Consider the following 15708-nt stretch of genomic DNA (forward strand, 5'->3'; position numbering starts at 1 on the left):
TGGACCTCGCGACGTCACGCGCATACGTCATCCTCCAAAGGCGTTTTGAACCGGAAGTTCCCCGGGAAATTTAAAATGTCACTTTATAAGTTAACCCGGCCGTATTGGCATGTGTTGCAATGTTAAGATTTCATCATTGATATATAAACTATCAGACTGCGTGGTCGCTAGTAGTGGCTTTCAGTAGGCCTTTAAGGGGCTGATTAAAACCAATTTTGGTGTCCTTAAGTGTTTTTTTTTTCACATTGAATATATATTACTAAAATATTTCTTATATGATAAAAACTTCTTTAAGTATGCATTTTTTTGCCTTTTGAGCGGAGTAAGTGCAGCCGCAATGAGCGCACCTTCGGCGGTAGAAAAAAAGTGGTTTCAATGTAGATGCACTGCACGAGTGCTTCTGAAATGCCCATAAAAAGTGGTACAATCCACAAAACAATTGCACACAATACACCGCCACTAATAGTACATGCTACTTTATAGTTTGCGCCCGGTATTTGGATCTTAGTAAATCAGGCTCTTAGTGTGCAAGGCAACATCAGGGATAAAAGTAAGAAGTTTGTTTCTTTTTTGTTGCGTTTTATGTACCGTATTGTGTTTAATCGTTGTATTTATATTCAGTGTTAATTTAAGTAACACTCAAACTGGACTCACACTGCCATCATAGGAAAGGAACTCACACGTAAACCAAGGACTAACTTTATATACATTTGATTGACCTGCTCACATACAGTATGTATTTTCATACCTTGTTTTAAAATGTGATCAGGGAGAAAGGGGAGCCTCCGGCTTGGACGGTCGTCCTGGTGTGGATGGTAAACCAGGTGTTGCCGGACCAGCTGGTCAAAGGGTACTGGCTCGCCACACTCAACAAACATACAGTATAGATACCATTAAACATAGTAGAACACGTGCTAAATCATTCTGTCTTTGTGTTGTCATCTTTGTATTGCAGGGTGATCCTGGGAAAACTGGAGATGCTGGAAGAGATGTGAGTATACTGTGGAAACCTAAAGTAGACATGAGAAACATAGAAAAATTGTTTTATGAGCGTATCCTCGTCGGTTTACCGGTCAGAAGGTTCGTAGATAGTTTCCAAAAGCTTTTCTTGAAGAATGCGTTGAAACACTGCAGGAAGCGAACTCATCCAAAAGATGGCGCCATAGCACAAACAATAAAACAACCCTCTTTTTTAAGTGTTTTTGCTTTTTTTAAATTTTTTTTTTAAGGAAATTATTTTTATTAGAGCTGCCAGTGGACAAAAATGCATAAAGTAGCCGCAGGGTTCAAAGTGTAGGAAAAAGGTAGCGGTTTATAGTCCGAAATTTTGTTGCTCCATGTCCGCGACGAACAGGTGGTTCCACAGGTGGTTCTCTCTTTAAAAGCCGCCACATTTTGTAGATGGCTGTCCGCGGGTGTATCTCGAATATATTAAAGTACATCCACATCACAGACAGGCTGCCTCCGCACCAGACAAATGCGGGTATTGCTTATGTCATCATAACATCCGGTTTCGGCAGTGCCGTTTCGGTAATTAAAGTCTTTTTTCACTGGCCAGATTTTCGGTGCATCACTAGTCAATAGTGCGAAATAATAGACAGTATATATACATTAATGCAGGGGTCACCAACCTTTTTGAAACCAAGAGCTACTTCTTGGGTAGTGATTAATGCGAAGGGCTACCAGTTTGATACACTCTTAAATAAATTGCCAGAAATAGCCAATTTGCTCAATTTACCTTTAACTCTATGTTATTATTAATAATTAATGATATTTACACTTAATTGAACGGTTTGAAAGAGGAGAAAATACGAAAAAAATGACAATTAGATTTTTAAACATAGTTTATCTTCAATTTCGACTCTTTAAAATTCAAAATTCAACCGAAAAAAAGAAGAGAAAAACTTAAAAAAAGAATTCATGGAACATCATTAGTAATTTTTCCTGATTAAGATTAATTTTAGAATTTTGATGACATGTTTTAAATAGGTTAAAATCCAATCTACACTTTGTTAGAATATATAACAAATTGGACCAAGCTATATTTCTAACAAAGACAAATCATTATTTCTTCTAGATTTTCCAGAAAAAAAGTTTTAAAATAAATTCAAAAGACTTTGAAATAAGATTTAAATTTGATTCTACAGATTTTCTAGATTTGCCAGAATAAGTTTTTTGAATTTTAATCATAATAAGTTTGAAGAAATATTTCACAAATATTCTTCGTCGAAAAAATAGAAGCTAAAATGAAGAATTAAATTAAAATGTATTTATTATTCTTTACAATAAAAAAATAAAAAATTTACTTGAACATTGATTTAAATTGTCAGGAAAGAAGAGGAAGGAATTTAAAAGGTAAAAAGGTATATGTGTTTAAAAATCCTAAAATCCTTTTTAAGGTTGTATTTTTTCTCTAAAATTGTCTTTCTGAAAGACAGCAAAGTAAAAAAATTAATGAATTTATTTAAACAAGTGAAGACCAAGTCTTTAAAATATTTTCTTGGATTTTCAAAATCTATTTGAGTTTTGTCTCTTAGAATTAAAAATGTCGAGCAAAGCGAGACCAGCTTGCTAGTAAATAAATAAAATTAAAAAAATAGAGGCAGCTCACTGGTAAGTGCTGCTATTTGAGCTATTTTTAGAACAGGCCAGCGGGCTACTCATCTGGTCCTTACGGGCGACCTGGTGCCCGCGGGCACCGCGTTGGTGACCCCTGCATTAATGCATTATATTACTTTATTTTGTTCTAATTAGGGATGTCCGATAATGGCTTTTTTGCTGATATTCGATATTCCGATATTGTCCAACTCTTAATTACCGATACCGATATCAACCGATACCGATATATACAGTCGTGGAATTAACACATTATTATGCCTAATTTGGACAACCAGGTATGGTGAAGATAAGGTCCTTTTAAAATTAATTAAATAAAATAAGATAAATAAATTAAAAACATTTTCTTGAATAAAAAAGAAAGCAAAACAGTATAAAAACAGTTACATAGAAAATAGTCATTAATGAAAATTAGTAAAATTAACTGTTAAAGGTTAGTACTATTAGTGGAGCAGCAGCACGCACAATCATGTGTGCTTACGGACTGTATCCCTTGCAGACTGTATTGATATATATTGATATATAATGTAGGAACCAGAATATTAATAACAGAAAGAAACAACCCTTTTGTGTGAATGAGTGTGAATGGGGGAGGGAGGTTTTTTGGGTTGGTGCACTAATTGTAAGTGTATCTTGTGTTTTATATGTTGATTTAATAAAAAAAAACATTAAAAAACGATACCGATAATTTAAAAAAACTGATACCGATAACTTCCAATATTACATTTTAAAGCATTTATCGGCCGATAATATCGGCAGGCCAATATTATCGGACATCTCTAGTTCTAATGTAAAAAAAACCCCTCTAATTTTAAGGTGTGGTGGCTTTTATTTTGCCTTGGTGGATCGCCACGAGCAATTCCATCTAGGGGAAACCCTGACATTAAAAGAGTGTGCCTAAAATATTGCATCAGCTAAGTTTGGGGTATGTGCATTCTCCCAGGGTTTACCAGGACTTAGAGGTGAGCAGGGTCCCACTGGGCCTACGGGACCTCCAGGCACTCCAGGGACACCTGTGAGTACAAATCCGTACGTTGTGCCAAACATTCCTATATTGTTTTAACTACATGGTGCTTTGTGCTGTTTCAGGGTAAAGCAGGTGAAGATGGCAAACTTGGGCTTCCTGGCAAAATGGTAATAAATGGAATTCTACCTTGCTAACACATGTAGGATATTGATGCTAAGTGTTAGAAAATAGTATTAAAGAAGAATAAAATGTGCTATTTCCCGAGAAGGAAACAGCACAGGCTTTTATTTCAAGCTTGACTGCATAATGGCCGTGGTGAACGAGTCTGTAAAGTGGTGGCACTAAATTATCCGAGTGCTCCCACTGCAAAACTGGCCATTATTCAGTTTCTTCCTGGAGAGTCGGTAATGCGGTTTGTTTTGATTACACAGGGCGAAGATGGTGTGCCAGGGGAAGATGGGAGAAAGGTTTGTTATTCTTCCGTCTTTACCCGTGTTAGAAACAGGATCCTGAAAGCAAAATTAACATTTTGAATAGAAAATCATGATGGAATTTAATTCTGCAAGACAAGATGCTTGCAAATATATTAAACATAACGCTGTTGTTAGTGTTGGGTAAATTATGCCTCACTGCATAGCTGTATTGACACTGTACTGATACTGTGTTGGTGTTTTATAATGGCGCCATTTGCTGGATTAAGAAAGTAACTACATTTCACTACTCATTTAAAATTCTGAATTAGCGGGTATGACTTTTTTCTGTAGAAAGGAATATGAAAGGTGCAACTGTAGACAATGAGCCAAATAGTAAACCGTTAAAGAGCATTTGCCTTATTTTTTAATTTTTTTAAAATTAATCAATCCAACAAAATAATACACAATAATACCATAACAATACAACTCAAATTCCAAAACCAACCAACATTCAGAACAGCAATCCACAGAGCAATTGAGAGGACACACAAACATGACACAAAACAATCCAAAAGTAGTCAAACAAAAATGAATAATATCAAAAACAGTATCAATATTAATAATAATTCCAACATAACAGTAATTAGAAATCCCTCATTTACATTATCATCAAAGCCATTTAAAAAAATAAAAACATTTAAAAAATGAACACTAGCATCTCATCTCATAAGCTTGACAACACATTGTGTCCAATATGTTCCACAAAAATAAAAGAAGTCCTATTTTAGGTTCATTTAATAGATAAAACAAATTTAAATAATGGATCCCATATTCCAATATATGACTCATTATTATCGAAGCTAAATGCATTTTTTTCAACTGATATCATCTCCATAGCTTGTGTATACCAGTCAGTGTGAGTTGGACTATCAACATCTATCCATTTTTATAGAATTACCCTTTTTGTTATGATGCATATTGAAAGAAATGCATTTTCACTCTTTGATGACACGTAATTAATTTGATGCAGATCACCAAGAATACAAGTTTTCAGTGTCATTGGGATGTTTATATTTAGGAACGTGATTGCTTCTTTTGTTGTTTTCAACCATAACTCTTTTCGCATTTACCTTATTTGACACAATAAGATCTCCACACTTTGTAATTTTTTCTGTCTGATTAGTTTGCATTTGAGCCACTCCTCTGACTTAGTATAGTACGAGCTGTCACTCGTGAGCTGAAAGACGCGCTTTTCGATAAACAGAGTTTAGCGCTTCACAGTCGAATGACGCAGCAGCTGCATCCGTCTTATGTATTTATTTATTTTTTATTTATTTATTTACAGACAGACATACTTTTGTATTTCATTATTGTTTCTTTTGTTAATATCAGAGTCCTTTCTGCAAAAAGGTCATCCCTAGAAGCACACAGCTTATGGACAGGGACCCACAGTTAAAATATACATCGTCATACAATACATTTCAGAATCTACCCACTAAATACCCATTTACAATTTGATTTATCAATAAAAAAGTAATCTTTATATCCACAAATCAGTCTCAATATCCTATTATTCAAATGTAATTAAAAGGTCGCATCTTGAAGATCGGCGATAATCTAATCATACATACAGAGGTCAAGACCAAAATTATGCGACTAATGAGAATTCCTCAACCATAAGGGGTGTGCTAAATGTACTAAGCATAACGTCGCAATAAATTTAGCTGAAAACACTTTTTAAAAATGTTTAAAGAATGTGATTCTTTTATAGAGCTATCAATCTCATTCCAGATCATCGGGCCTCTACAGGCTATACTAAAGCTTGTGCAATTTAGATGACGATTTTTCCCTCTTAATAAAGGTTTACTTTTAGTGTTATATCTGAGAAGTAGCGGTCACTGGAATGAGCTGGCACAGTCTAGAATTGAATCCATATACTACCTTATACATAATACAAGCACTGTGGAATATGTTGCACTCCATAAGCTTCAGAAGATTGTACCCATAAAAAAAGAGGATTATATATTTTTCTTAAAGTCACACACACATCAAAGTGTCGAGGGATACATTATTACTCCTTGTGTTTCATAATGCATCTCTGCTCCTGTATCATTTGCCCTACCACTTATTATTATTATTATTAATGATTTAATGTTTGTGTCAAAATGCTGATGTTGATAGCGTTGTGCAACCTTTCAATTGATTCATCCATCCAAGTCGCCGGACAAGACGTGCGAAATACATAATTGACACTTTTATTTAGTACAACCCCCCACGTTTACTGAATATTCTGAATGTGTGTTTTTTACAAATGCTGACACTGCTTTTTTTCATCCGCAGGGCGATAGAGGAGACGGCGGAGCGGCTGGACGAGACGTCAGTTTTGCCAAATCCCCTTTCAATCATCTTTCTTCTCAAGTGTTTTTGCTGTCGTTTTGTTTTGACACCGTGCCCATTCTTGGTAGCAGCATCATGTTTGTTACGCAGTCTCAGATCATTTCTTGAGGCTGTCTGCTATTTAACATTAGCTTAGCCATTAGAGACATAATTACAGCGGACATCATGTACAACAGATGTGGACTTGTAAGGAGCCGTAGATGCCTTGTTTTGGTGTGACGTCATAGGTCAACCGGAAAAGCTAAACATTTACCCGCACTAAAAGGAAATGAGCGCCCCCCAGTGTACGGAGGGCACACGGCGTACGACCATTAGTCGCATCAGAGCAGCGGTGTCAAATGTACGGTGTCAAAACCTGTTTGGCCTGCGGGAGGAGTTTGCGAAGTATAAAGTGAGCCGAAATTTTTGAATGAAAGAAACTGCTGTTCTAAATGTGTCCACTAGGTGTCGCAATAGCAAGTCTTTGTATCTTTGTAGATTATGCTACATCTGTAAAAATAAAAATAAACCACATGTTAGTGCGTTGGTTGAGGAAAAGGAGCAAACTACATAAATTACATCCTGTAATTTGATTTTGATATTATTTTATTTATCTCAACACCAAATGAGTTGAGATGAACATTATCACATAATTTATCCAGAAAGTATACATAACGACAAATAAAGATAGAATACTATTAATCGCTACTTGTAAGTGTAAAAAAAAAAACAACAACATTATGATTTGTACATTTTCAGAATGTGCTTTTTCTATTTTTAAACAAAGAAAACAATCTGAAGTTGTCTTTATTTTTAAGTTATCGTGCTGTGATTTTACCAGTCCGGCCCACTTGGGAGTAGATTTTTCTCCATGTGGCCCCCCCCCCCCCAATCTAAATGAGTTTGACACCCCTGCATTAGAGAGTGTGCATGGACACTAGGACTTCACATGTACACTACCGTTCAAAAGTTTGGGGTCACATGTAAATGTCCTTATTTTTGAAGGAAAAGCACTGTACTTTTCAATGAAGATAACTTTAAACTAGTCTTAACTTGAAAGAAATACACTCTATACATTGCTAATGTGGTAAATGACTATTCTAGCTGCAAATGTCTGCTTTTTGGTGCAATATCTACATAGGTGTATAGAGGCCCATTTCCAGCAACTATCACTCCAGTGTTCTAATGGTACAATGTGTTTGCTCATTGGCTCAGAAGGGTAATTGATGATTAGAAATCTGAAAGCAGTTTAGCTCGTTACAGAAGCTACAAAACTGACCTTCCTTTGAGCAGATTGAGTTTCTGGAGCATCACATTTGTGGGGTCAATTAAACGCTCAAAATGGCCAGAAAAAGAGAACTTTCATCTGAAACTCGACAGTCTATTCTTGTTCTTAGAAATGAAGGCTATTCCACAAAATTGTTTGGGTGACTCCAAACTTTTGAACGGTAGTGTAAGTGTGAAAATTAAAGAGCCAAACTTTTTGAGAAATCGGACTAATTTAGTGCATGGAAACGTAGTCATTGAGACAACTCTGGCTCACTGCTGCTTCAATTGGTGTCCCTGTATCAGCTCATCCTATCCTCTACTGATCAAACTTCGCCGCAAAGAGGGAGACACTTCTGAGAGGACCCCAGATCAGATGCCAAATGTCAGACTTCTGTTTCATGTGCAAATTCCTTTAATTATCTGAGAACTTCAGTGGAACCATAGCTTTGATGCTATAGTTCAGTCTCCCCTACAGCCTGGGGAGGAAGTGAGCCTGTGTGGAGAGGTTCAGTTGTGTCATCTTTTTATATTTTTTCAGGGCCGGGACGGACAAAAAGGAGAGCGGGGCTCGTCTGGGACTCCAGGCCCCACTGGACCCCCGGGGCTACCTGGTGTGCCTGGCAGCATCGGCCCCCCTGGACAGGTGGAAGTGACATAGGACCATATTAGACTGATAGTGATATTGTTCACATTTTGCCTCATTGTGCTAATGCTGAGAGTCAAGCAGTCGTCTGCAATGAGAATGCAGAAGACCTGTAATAGCGTCACACATTCTGCAAACAAATCAAATTGAACTTTGTCGAAGAACACAGTGTCGATCTTGTTTTGGGACCGGTGAGCTATTAATTCGCTCGAGTTAATCATTGAAAGGATCTGAAATAAATATTGGCATTTTGTCGACAAAATGGATACAAAAAAGCAAAATGATTACACTGGTCCACGTTTAACGTATCAGACTTTCTCTTAGTTACCAATTAACACGGTTATAAGCAGCATCACTTTATTACACAACACGGCATTATTTGAAATTCCCTGATTATTGTGTTTGAATTACTCTTTTTTTTTTTTTTACTATGCAACTGTAACGCGTGTGAACGCCTGGTCCACATACCTCCACGGGTTGGAAGGAGGGCTGCAACTAACGACTATTTTGATAGTCAACTACCGTATTTTTCGGAGTATAAGTCGCTCCGGAGTATAAGTCGCACCGGCCGAAACTGCATAATAAAGAAGGAAAAAAACATATATAAGTCGCACTGGAGTATAAGTCGCATTTTTGGGGGAAATTTATTTGATAAAAGCCAACAGCAAGAATAGACATTTGAAAGGCAATTGAAAATGTCTAAAGAATAGTGAACAACAGGCTGAATAAGTGTACGTTATATGAGGCATAAATAACCAACTGCTATGTTAACGTAACATATTATGGTAAGAGTCATTCAAATAACTATAACATATAGAACATGCTATACGTTTACCAAACAATCTGTCACTCCTAATCGCTAAATCCCATGAAATCTTATACGTCTAGTCTCTTACATGAATGACATCAATAATATTATTGGATATTTTACGCTAATGTGTTAATAATTTCACACATAAGTAGGGTTGGGTATTGTTTGAATTCGAACGATTCCGGTTCCGATTCCTGACGATTCTCGATTCCGATTCTTCTTGTACCGTGCCGGGATCAATGTGTTTGACAGGTAGTCCCTGGAAGGTGGTATGTATTTTGGGTTGAGAGTTTTCACCATATCCCTGCAAACATAAACAAACATGTAATGTTGCTGTTACTGTTTAGCCCAGTATCAATTAGCTTAGCTCTAACGTTATTGCTTAACTAACCTAAACGTTGGAAATTCCACCTCTGAAAAGGGATGCAGTCTTTTGACTATGTGTGCAGTGACCTTTCTGTGGCACCGACATCTTCCCCATTGCCGCTACGGTGAACGGAGTACGCTGAGCACATCGCGGAGCCTGGCTAGCAGGTTGTAAATTGTCTATGAAAAAATATGTGGGCTAATTTGTTAGCTGCCTCGACGTTGGCGCAAAACACATTATTTATTTATTGCATATACATTGTTTTACTTACCGGATTCGGACTGCAGTGCAGTCACCGAAGGTGCCAGGCTGGGCGTCGGAGCCAGAGGAAGAGGCACAGGAGGACGGTCGGCGCAGCGCGTCCAAGACGGGACACGCATTTATTTGTACTCGGAGGTGCTTCATCATGTTCGACGTGCACCCTCCTAAGCACGAAACAGTCCTGTCGCACGTGTTACTTTTCGCCGATATTTCATTTTTTTTAGTAAAATAAAGCCACACTTCGACCGCCGACGCCCGCTATCCATGCTTGACTGACTCGCTCGGCTACATAGGCTCGGCTATGCTAACACTTCCGGCGGTGGGCGCTTCTTCGTTGGTGTTTAGCGGCTTCTTCTTCCGGTCGGCGGACTTATTCTTTTTTTCCGGTCGGCGGACTGGGTATCGAAACTAGGAATCGAAATTTAAACTTTTGAACGATTCCGGGAGAATCGGAAAGTTAGTCCCGGTTCCAATCGATACTCGATACTCGATACCCAACCCTACACATAAGTCGCTCCCTAGTATAAGTCGCACCCCCGGCCAAACTATGAAAAAAACTGCGACTTCTAGTCCGAAAAATACGGTAGTCATCTACTATCTTAACGTTAACGATCAGTTGACTCATCGGTTTATGAAGCACACGCCTACTGAGTGGCTCTTTGAGATATTTTTAGGCATGTGCTAACAAACAATGAAGACGACTACGTCATTCAGAAATATTTATTTAAGAACTTTGCTTTTCGTTAGGCTGCTAAAAAGATTAAAATTGCTTTTAAACTCGGGTGTACTGACAACTTTTTCACTTCTGAAACGATACTGATATCGGAACCCTGTGAATTGGCCAGTACCGATATCAGCACGAATCATAGTACATACTTTCATTATTTTGTAGCGGGAAGTGACAGAAAAGGCTCAATTAAGTGAATTTAGTCAAACTGAACAATGATGGGCATGAAAAACACGAACATATTTGTTGACTGGAATGGACGTATGTTGTGTTGAAGTGAAGTGGTAATTGTTGACATCAAGTGATGACAAAAAAGTTAAGCTAAGGATGGAGTAAGTTACTGGATACTTTCTAATACTCTTCTGCCTCAGAGGCTTTGTATGTGTAAGTAAAATGCAACTATAATTATTCGATACTTTTTTAATTTGACAAACGTGCTGTTTTACTCAAGAACAAGTATTAAGTTAAGTTAAAGTGTAAGTACCCATGATCGTCACACACACACTAAGTGTGGCGAAGTTATTTTCTGCATTTGACCCACCACCCTTGATCACCCCCTGGGAGGTGAGGGGAGCAGTGAGCAGCAGCGGTATTATTATGTATGTCTAGCTTGTGTGCGATTGTGCGCTTAGCTGTTGTGTAGCTGCTGGCTAATAGTAGCCCATAGCCTGCCATGTTTACCTTTTTTGTAATTGACTTGACTAAAATTAAAGAAAAGAGCAACCTTGCGTGCTTGTTGGAGGACATTTCGATGTTAACTGTCTGTCCAGCTTTGCACAAGTAAACCAGCTGCAAGACTGCTTGTATCGGAAATAATATTGGAGATATCATCTGATACTTGCTTATTTTGCTGATATCAAACCGATTATGATATTGAATCGGGACACCCGTACTCCAGATGTCCGACATACCTCTGCTTAAAATGATCCCACATTAAGAGACGTATCGCAATAAAAAGTGATGTTGTTGAGCAAGTATTTGTGTTTTGAACGTGTTTAGGGTGAAATGACTAACCTACTCAGTGGCCTAGTGGTTAGAGTGTCCGCCCTGAGATGGGTAGGTTGTGAGTTCAAACCCCGGCCGAGTCATACCAAAGACTATAAAAATGGGACCCATTACTTCCCTGCTTGGCACTCAGCATCAAGGGTTGGAATTGGGGGTAAAATCACCAAAAATGATTACCGGGCGCGGCCACCGCTGCTGCCCACTGCTCCCCTCACCTCCCAGGGGGTGAACAAGGGGGTGGGTCAAATGCAGAGGACAAATTTCACCACACCTAGTGTGTGTGACAATCATTGGTACTTTAACTTTAACTTAACTTTAAATGTCGATGTTTTAGCACACTGTGTTGCAGTGGCCGCAGCCATTTTTCTCTTCCATTGGCTTGCCAATCGTAGGTCGCGCTGACTCGCACCAGGGAAGACGTGATTATCCACAAATAAACTTATCTGTGACAATTTTTATTAACGAGTTTTGTCGACTACTCATCATACATTAAAAGTTAAGTCCATCAGTGCGAGCCTACGAGCTAAAAGCTGTGACAATGAGGCTGTCACCTCATCGTCCAGCACAGCTCTTAAGGTGTTGGAGAGTGAGGTTTACACAACGTTCTGTCAAGAGGGGAAGGTCGCAGCTTGCTGCGGGGTTGTTCTTCCAGTGCAAAGACGGCTCCGGACGACAGCGTGAAGGTGGGCTTGGATTTATTAGACATAAATCACTCAAACTACCACAAACGCAAAAAAGGCAAGCGTGCCTAAAACACAAGTGAATCTGCTAGTTAGCAGAAGCTATGGAATGGACTAAGAAACTTACTTGGTCAGAATGATACATGACATAAAGACAATGCAGGCAGAACGAGTGATGAACAAAGGTGGGCTTATATAACAGTGACATGATTGGTGACAGGTGTGTGTGAGTCTAAACGTGAAACAGGTGCGTGACATGACAGGTGAAAACTAATGGGTGACCATGGAAACCAAACAAAACAAAGAAGTGAACTAAAAAGAGTCCAAAAAACAAACACATGGCCAAAACCAAAACATGAACAGACATGACACGTACTCACACAGCCACACTCGTCGTTACACAACGTGGTAGGCGGAACAATCACGTGTCCGAGCATTCATGCATAAACAGGGCTACCTCGCAGAAAAGCTGCGGCACTCACCCGAGTCCAACAGCGGGTTTAAGGTGTCAATCATGTCCAAACCCAGCAGGCACAATGTTGAGAACTTGTTGAATTAGGTCCTGACGTTGAGCAACTCAAACACAACGTTGAAACAACATGCTTTTTGACGACGTGTAATCAATGTTGGGTTCTGACGTTTTGACCATTGAATTTGCTCATTTCCCAAACAATATTCTACAACACAAATACAACGTTGAAACAACATGCTTTTTGAGAACGTTTATTCAATGTCAGCTTGTGTTGTTGATTTGACCATTGAAATTTGGTCATTTCCCAACCAACGTTGTGGATCCAACGTTAGACACCAATGTTGTCTCAATTTACAAATACAACTGTTTTGCGACATTGTTTCGAAGTCATTTTTAAAGGAGATGTGTGTATAATCGACGTTGTATAAATGTACAAACTCTTCGTTGTCTCTCAGCATTTGCACGCAGCTTTCAAAGAGAATTGCCATTTCGTGATGATGTAATTGCTCATTTACACACCGCATGTGTCGGTTAGGTGGTGTACTTCAAAGGAGGTGAAGCAGCACCGATCCCAGGCCCGCAGGGTCCCGCAGGAACACCTGTGAGTTTGCATGATCTTAATATCCTCTTCAAATGCATATGACATATTTTACATGCCGCACTGCTCCTTCTGCAGTGTGGTGTGCAAGGACTAATATGGAGTCATTAAAAGCCCTTAACAGTCATTCTCACTTTTATTTGAGCCTTCATCTAGTAAGAGGCATTCATCCTTAAATAAGTATTATACGTATTATACATCCAGGAAGTGTTCAGTGTTTAATTTTTTATTTTTTTTGTTACTTATTCCAAATTGTAATAAATTATTTTTCTTTCCACAAAATTCTACGGGCAACACCCTATAATGACAATGTGAAAAGGTTGTTGTTTTTTATTTAGTAAAACAAAACAGCGAAAAAAGTACATATATATACATATATACACATATACATACCCATGTACAGTCGTGGTCAAGAGTTGACATACACTTGTAAAGAACATCATGTCATGGCTGTCTTGAGTTTCCAATCATTTCTACAACTCCTATTTTATTGTGATAGAGTGATTGGAGCACATACTTGTTTGTCACAAAAAAACATTCATGAAGTTTGGTTCTTTTATGAATTAATTATGGGTCTACTGAAAATGTGAGCAAATCTGCTGGGTCAAATGTTAATATTTGCTTACATGTCCCTTGGCAAGTTTCACTGCAATAAGGCGCTTTTGGTAGCCATCCACAAGCTTCTGCTTGAGTTTCTGACCACTCCTCTTGACAATATTGGTGCAGTTCAGCTAAATTTGTTGGTTTTCTGACATGGACTTGTTTCTTCAGCATTGTCAGGACTTTGGGAAGGCCATTCTAAAACCTTCATTCTAGCCTGATTTAGCCATTCCTTTACCACTTTTGACGTGTGTTTGGGGTCATTGTCCTGTTGGAACACCCAACTGCGCCCGAGACCCAACCTCCGGGCTGATGATTTTAGCTTGTCCTGAAAAATTTGGAGTTAATCCTCCTTTTTTCATTGTCCCATTTACTCTCCGTAAAGCACCAGTTCCATTGGCAGCAAAACAGGCCCAGAGCATAATACTACCACCACCATGCTTGACGGTAGGCTTGGTGTTCCTGGGATTAAAGGCCTCCAAACATATTGCTGGATATTGTGGCCAAACAGTTCAATTTTTGTTTCATCTGACATCACACGAACAAAGATAAGACCTTCTGGAGGAAAATTCTGTAAGTTTTGTAGAAATGATTGGAAACTCAAGACAGCCATGACATTATGTTCTTTACAAGTGTATGCAAACTTTTGACCACGACTGTTTATATATAAACCATACATTTATAGCTGAGGTTACTGTGGTTTATTCGTTAGAAAGTGCTCAATACCGGGGTAGAGCGGAATATTGGTTAAGTCAGGAAAAAACACAGAGGCTATTTCATCCCTACAAGCCTGTTTCGCTGGTTTATAAATGTATGAAAAAGAATCCCCTGAACAGCAGGGAAACCTGCAAAACAGGCTTGTAGGGATGAAATAGCCTCCGTGTTTTTTCCTGACCTAACGAATAAACCATACATTTATATATGTATATATTTGTGTATGTATCTATATGTATATGTATATATGCATATATATATATGAATATTTGTATATATACAAACATATGTATATATTGTATTTTAACATACTGTATGTATTATATGTATATATTATATTTTAACATATGTATTATATGTGTATATATATATATATATATATATATATATATATATATATATATATATATATATATATATATATATATATATATATATATATATATATATATATATATATATATATATATATATATATATATATATATATATATATATAGTGTCTAGAAAAGCTATATATAAATCTAATCCATTATCAGTTTATTATAGTATATACACACATATGTATATATATTCTGTATTAGGACTGTCAAAATGAACGAGTTAACTAATGTGATTAATAACAAAAAAAATGGTGCATAAATCATGAATGCACTTAGATTAATCATAAACTTTTATTTTGACAGTACAAGCTGTTTTACCTTAACCGCTGTACGGTCAGTGATCAGATTAATGCATACGTCAGTACAAAATTAGTGAGGTTACTCTGACTGGGGTGCTCGCTGGCAAAAATACAGTCTGCAAGAACCTAAGATAAAACTGTTGCAAAGATTTGTGAAATTAAATGGCTTGCAAAAATGTTTTATTATGCAAGCAAGTAATTGCTGTGATTAATTATGACCAATCTAAATTTCAAAATGTGATTAATTTGATTGAAAAAAGAACCATCACATCCCTGTACACAGGCATGATGCGTGCAGGTTTGTGTGAGCGTCTCTGTCCTCTAGACTCTTGTGTGGCCGTGTTATCCCCAGCAGCATGGCCCTCCCACATGTAGCCTCAGTGATGTGTCTTTTATCTCATCTGGCTCCTTCCCACAGTTTTATCTGCTCATGTTCTTTTGCCTCCGCACAAGAGACAGCCATGGCCAGAGGCATTATATTATGCTGCATTTTGGGCCATTCTCAAG

The 15708-nt window shown here is 37.9% G+C and overlaps 1 protein-coding gene across 1 annotated transcript in view; it reads left to right on the plus strand.

The window, feature by feature from the left end:
- Window positions 1-15708, plus strand: part of col7a1 (collagen, type VII, alpha 1) — a 183701-nt gene that overhangs the window by 105490 nt on the left and 62503 nt on the right. Inside the window, exons 60-67 of the mRNA XM_062037815.1 lie at window positions 770-850; window positions 956-991; window positions 3560-3631; window positions 3706-3750; window positions 4015-4050; window positions 6337-6372; window positions 8180-8284; window positions 13143-13208. Coding sequence (XP_061893799.1) covers window positions 770-850; window positions 956-991; window positions 3560-3631; window positions 3706-3750; window positions 4015-4050; window positions 6337-6372; window positions 8180-8284; window positions 13143-13208 — 477 coding nt within the window. The remainder of the gene's footprint in view (window positions 1-769; window positions 851-955; window positions 992-3559; window positions 3632-3705; window positions 3751-4014; window positions 4051-6336; window positions 6373-8179; window positions 8285-13142; window positions 13209-15708) is intronic.

Source organism: Entelurus aequoreus, linkage group LG26 (genome assembly GCF_033978785.1).
Source record: "Entelurus aequoreus isolate RoL-2023_Sb linkage group LG26, RoL_Eaeq_v1.1, whole genome shotgun sequence".
NCBI lineage: Eukaryota > Metazoa > Chordata > Actinopteri > Syngnathiformes > Syngnathidae > Entelurus > Entelurus aequoreus.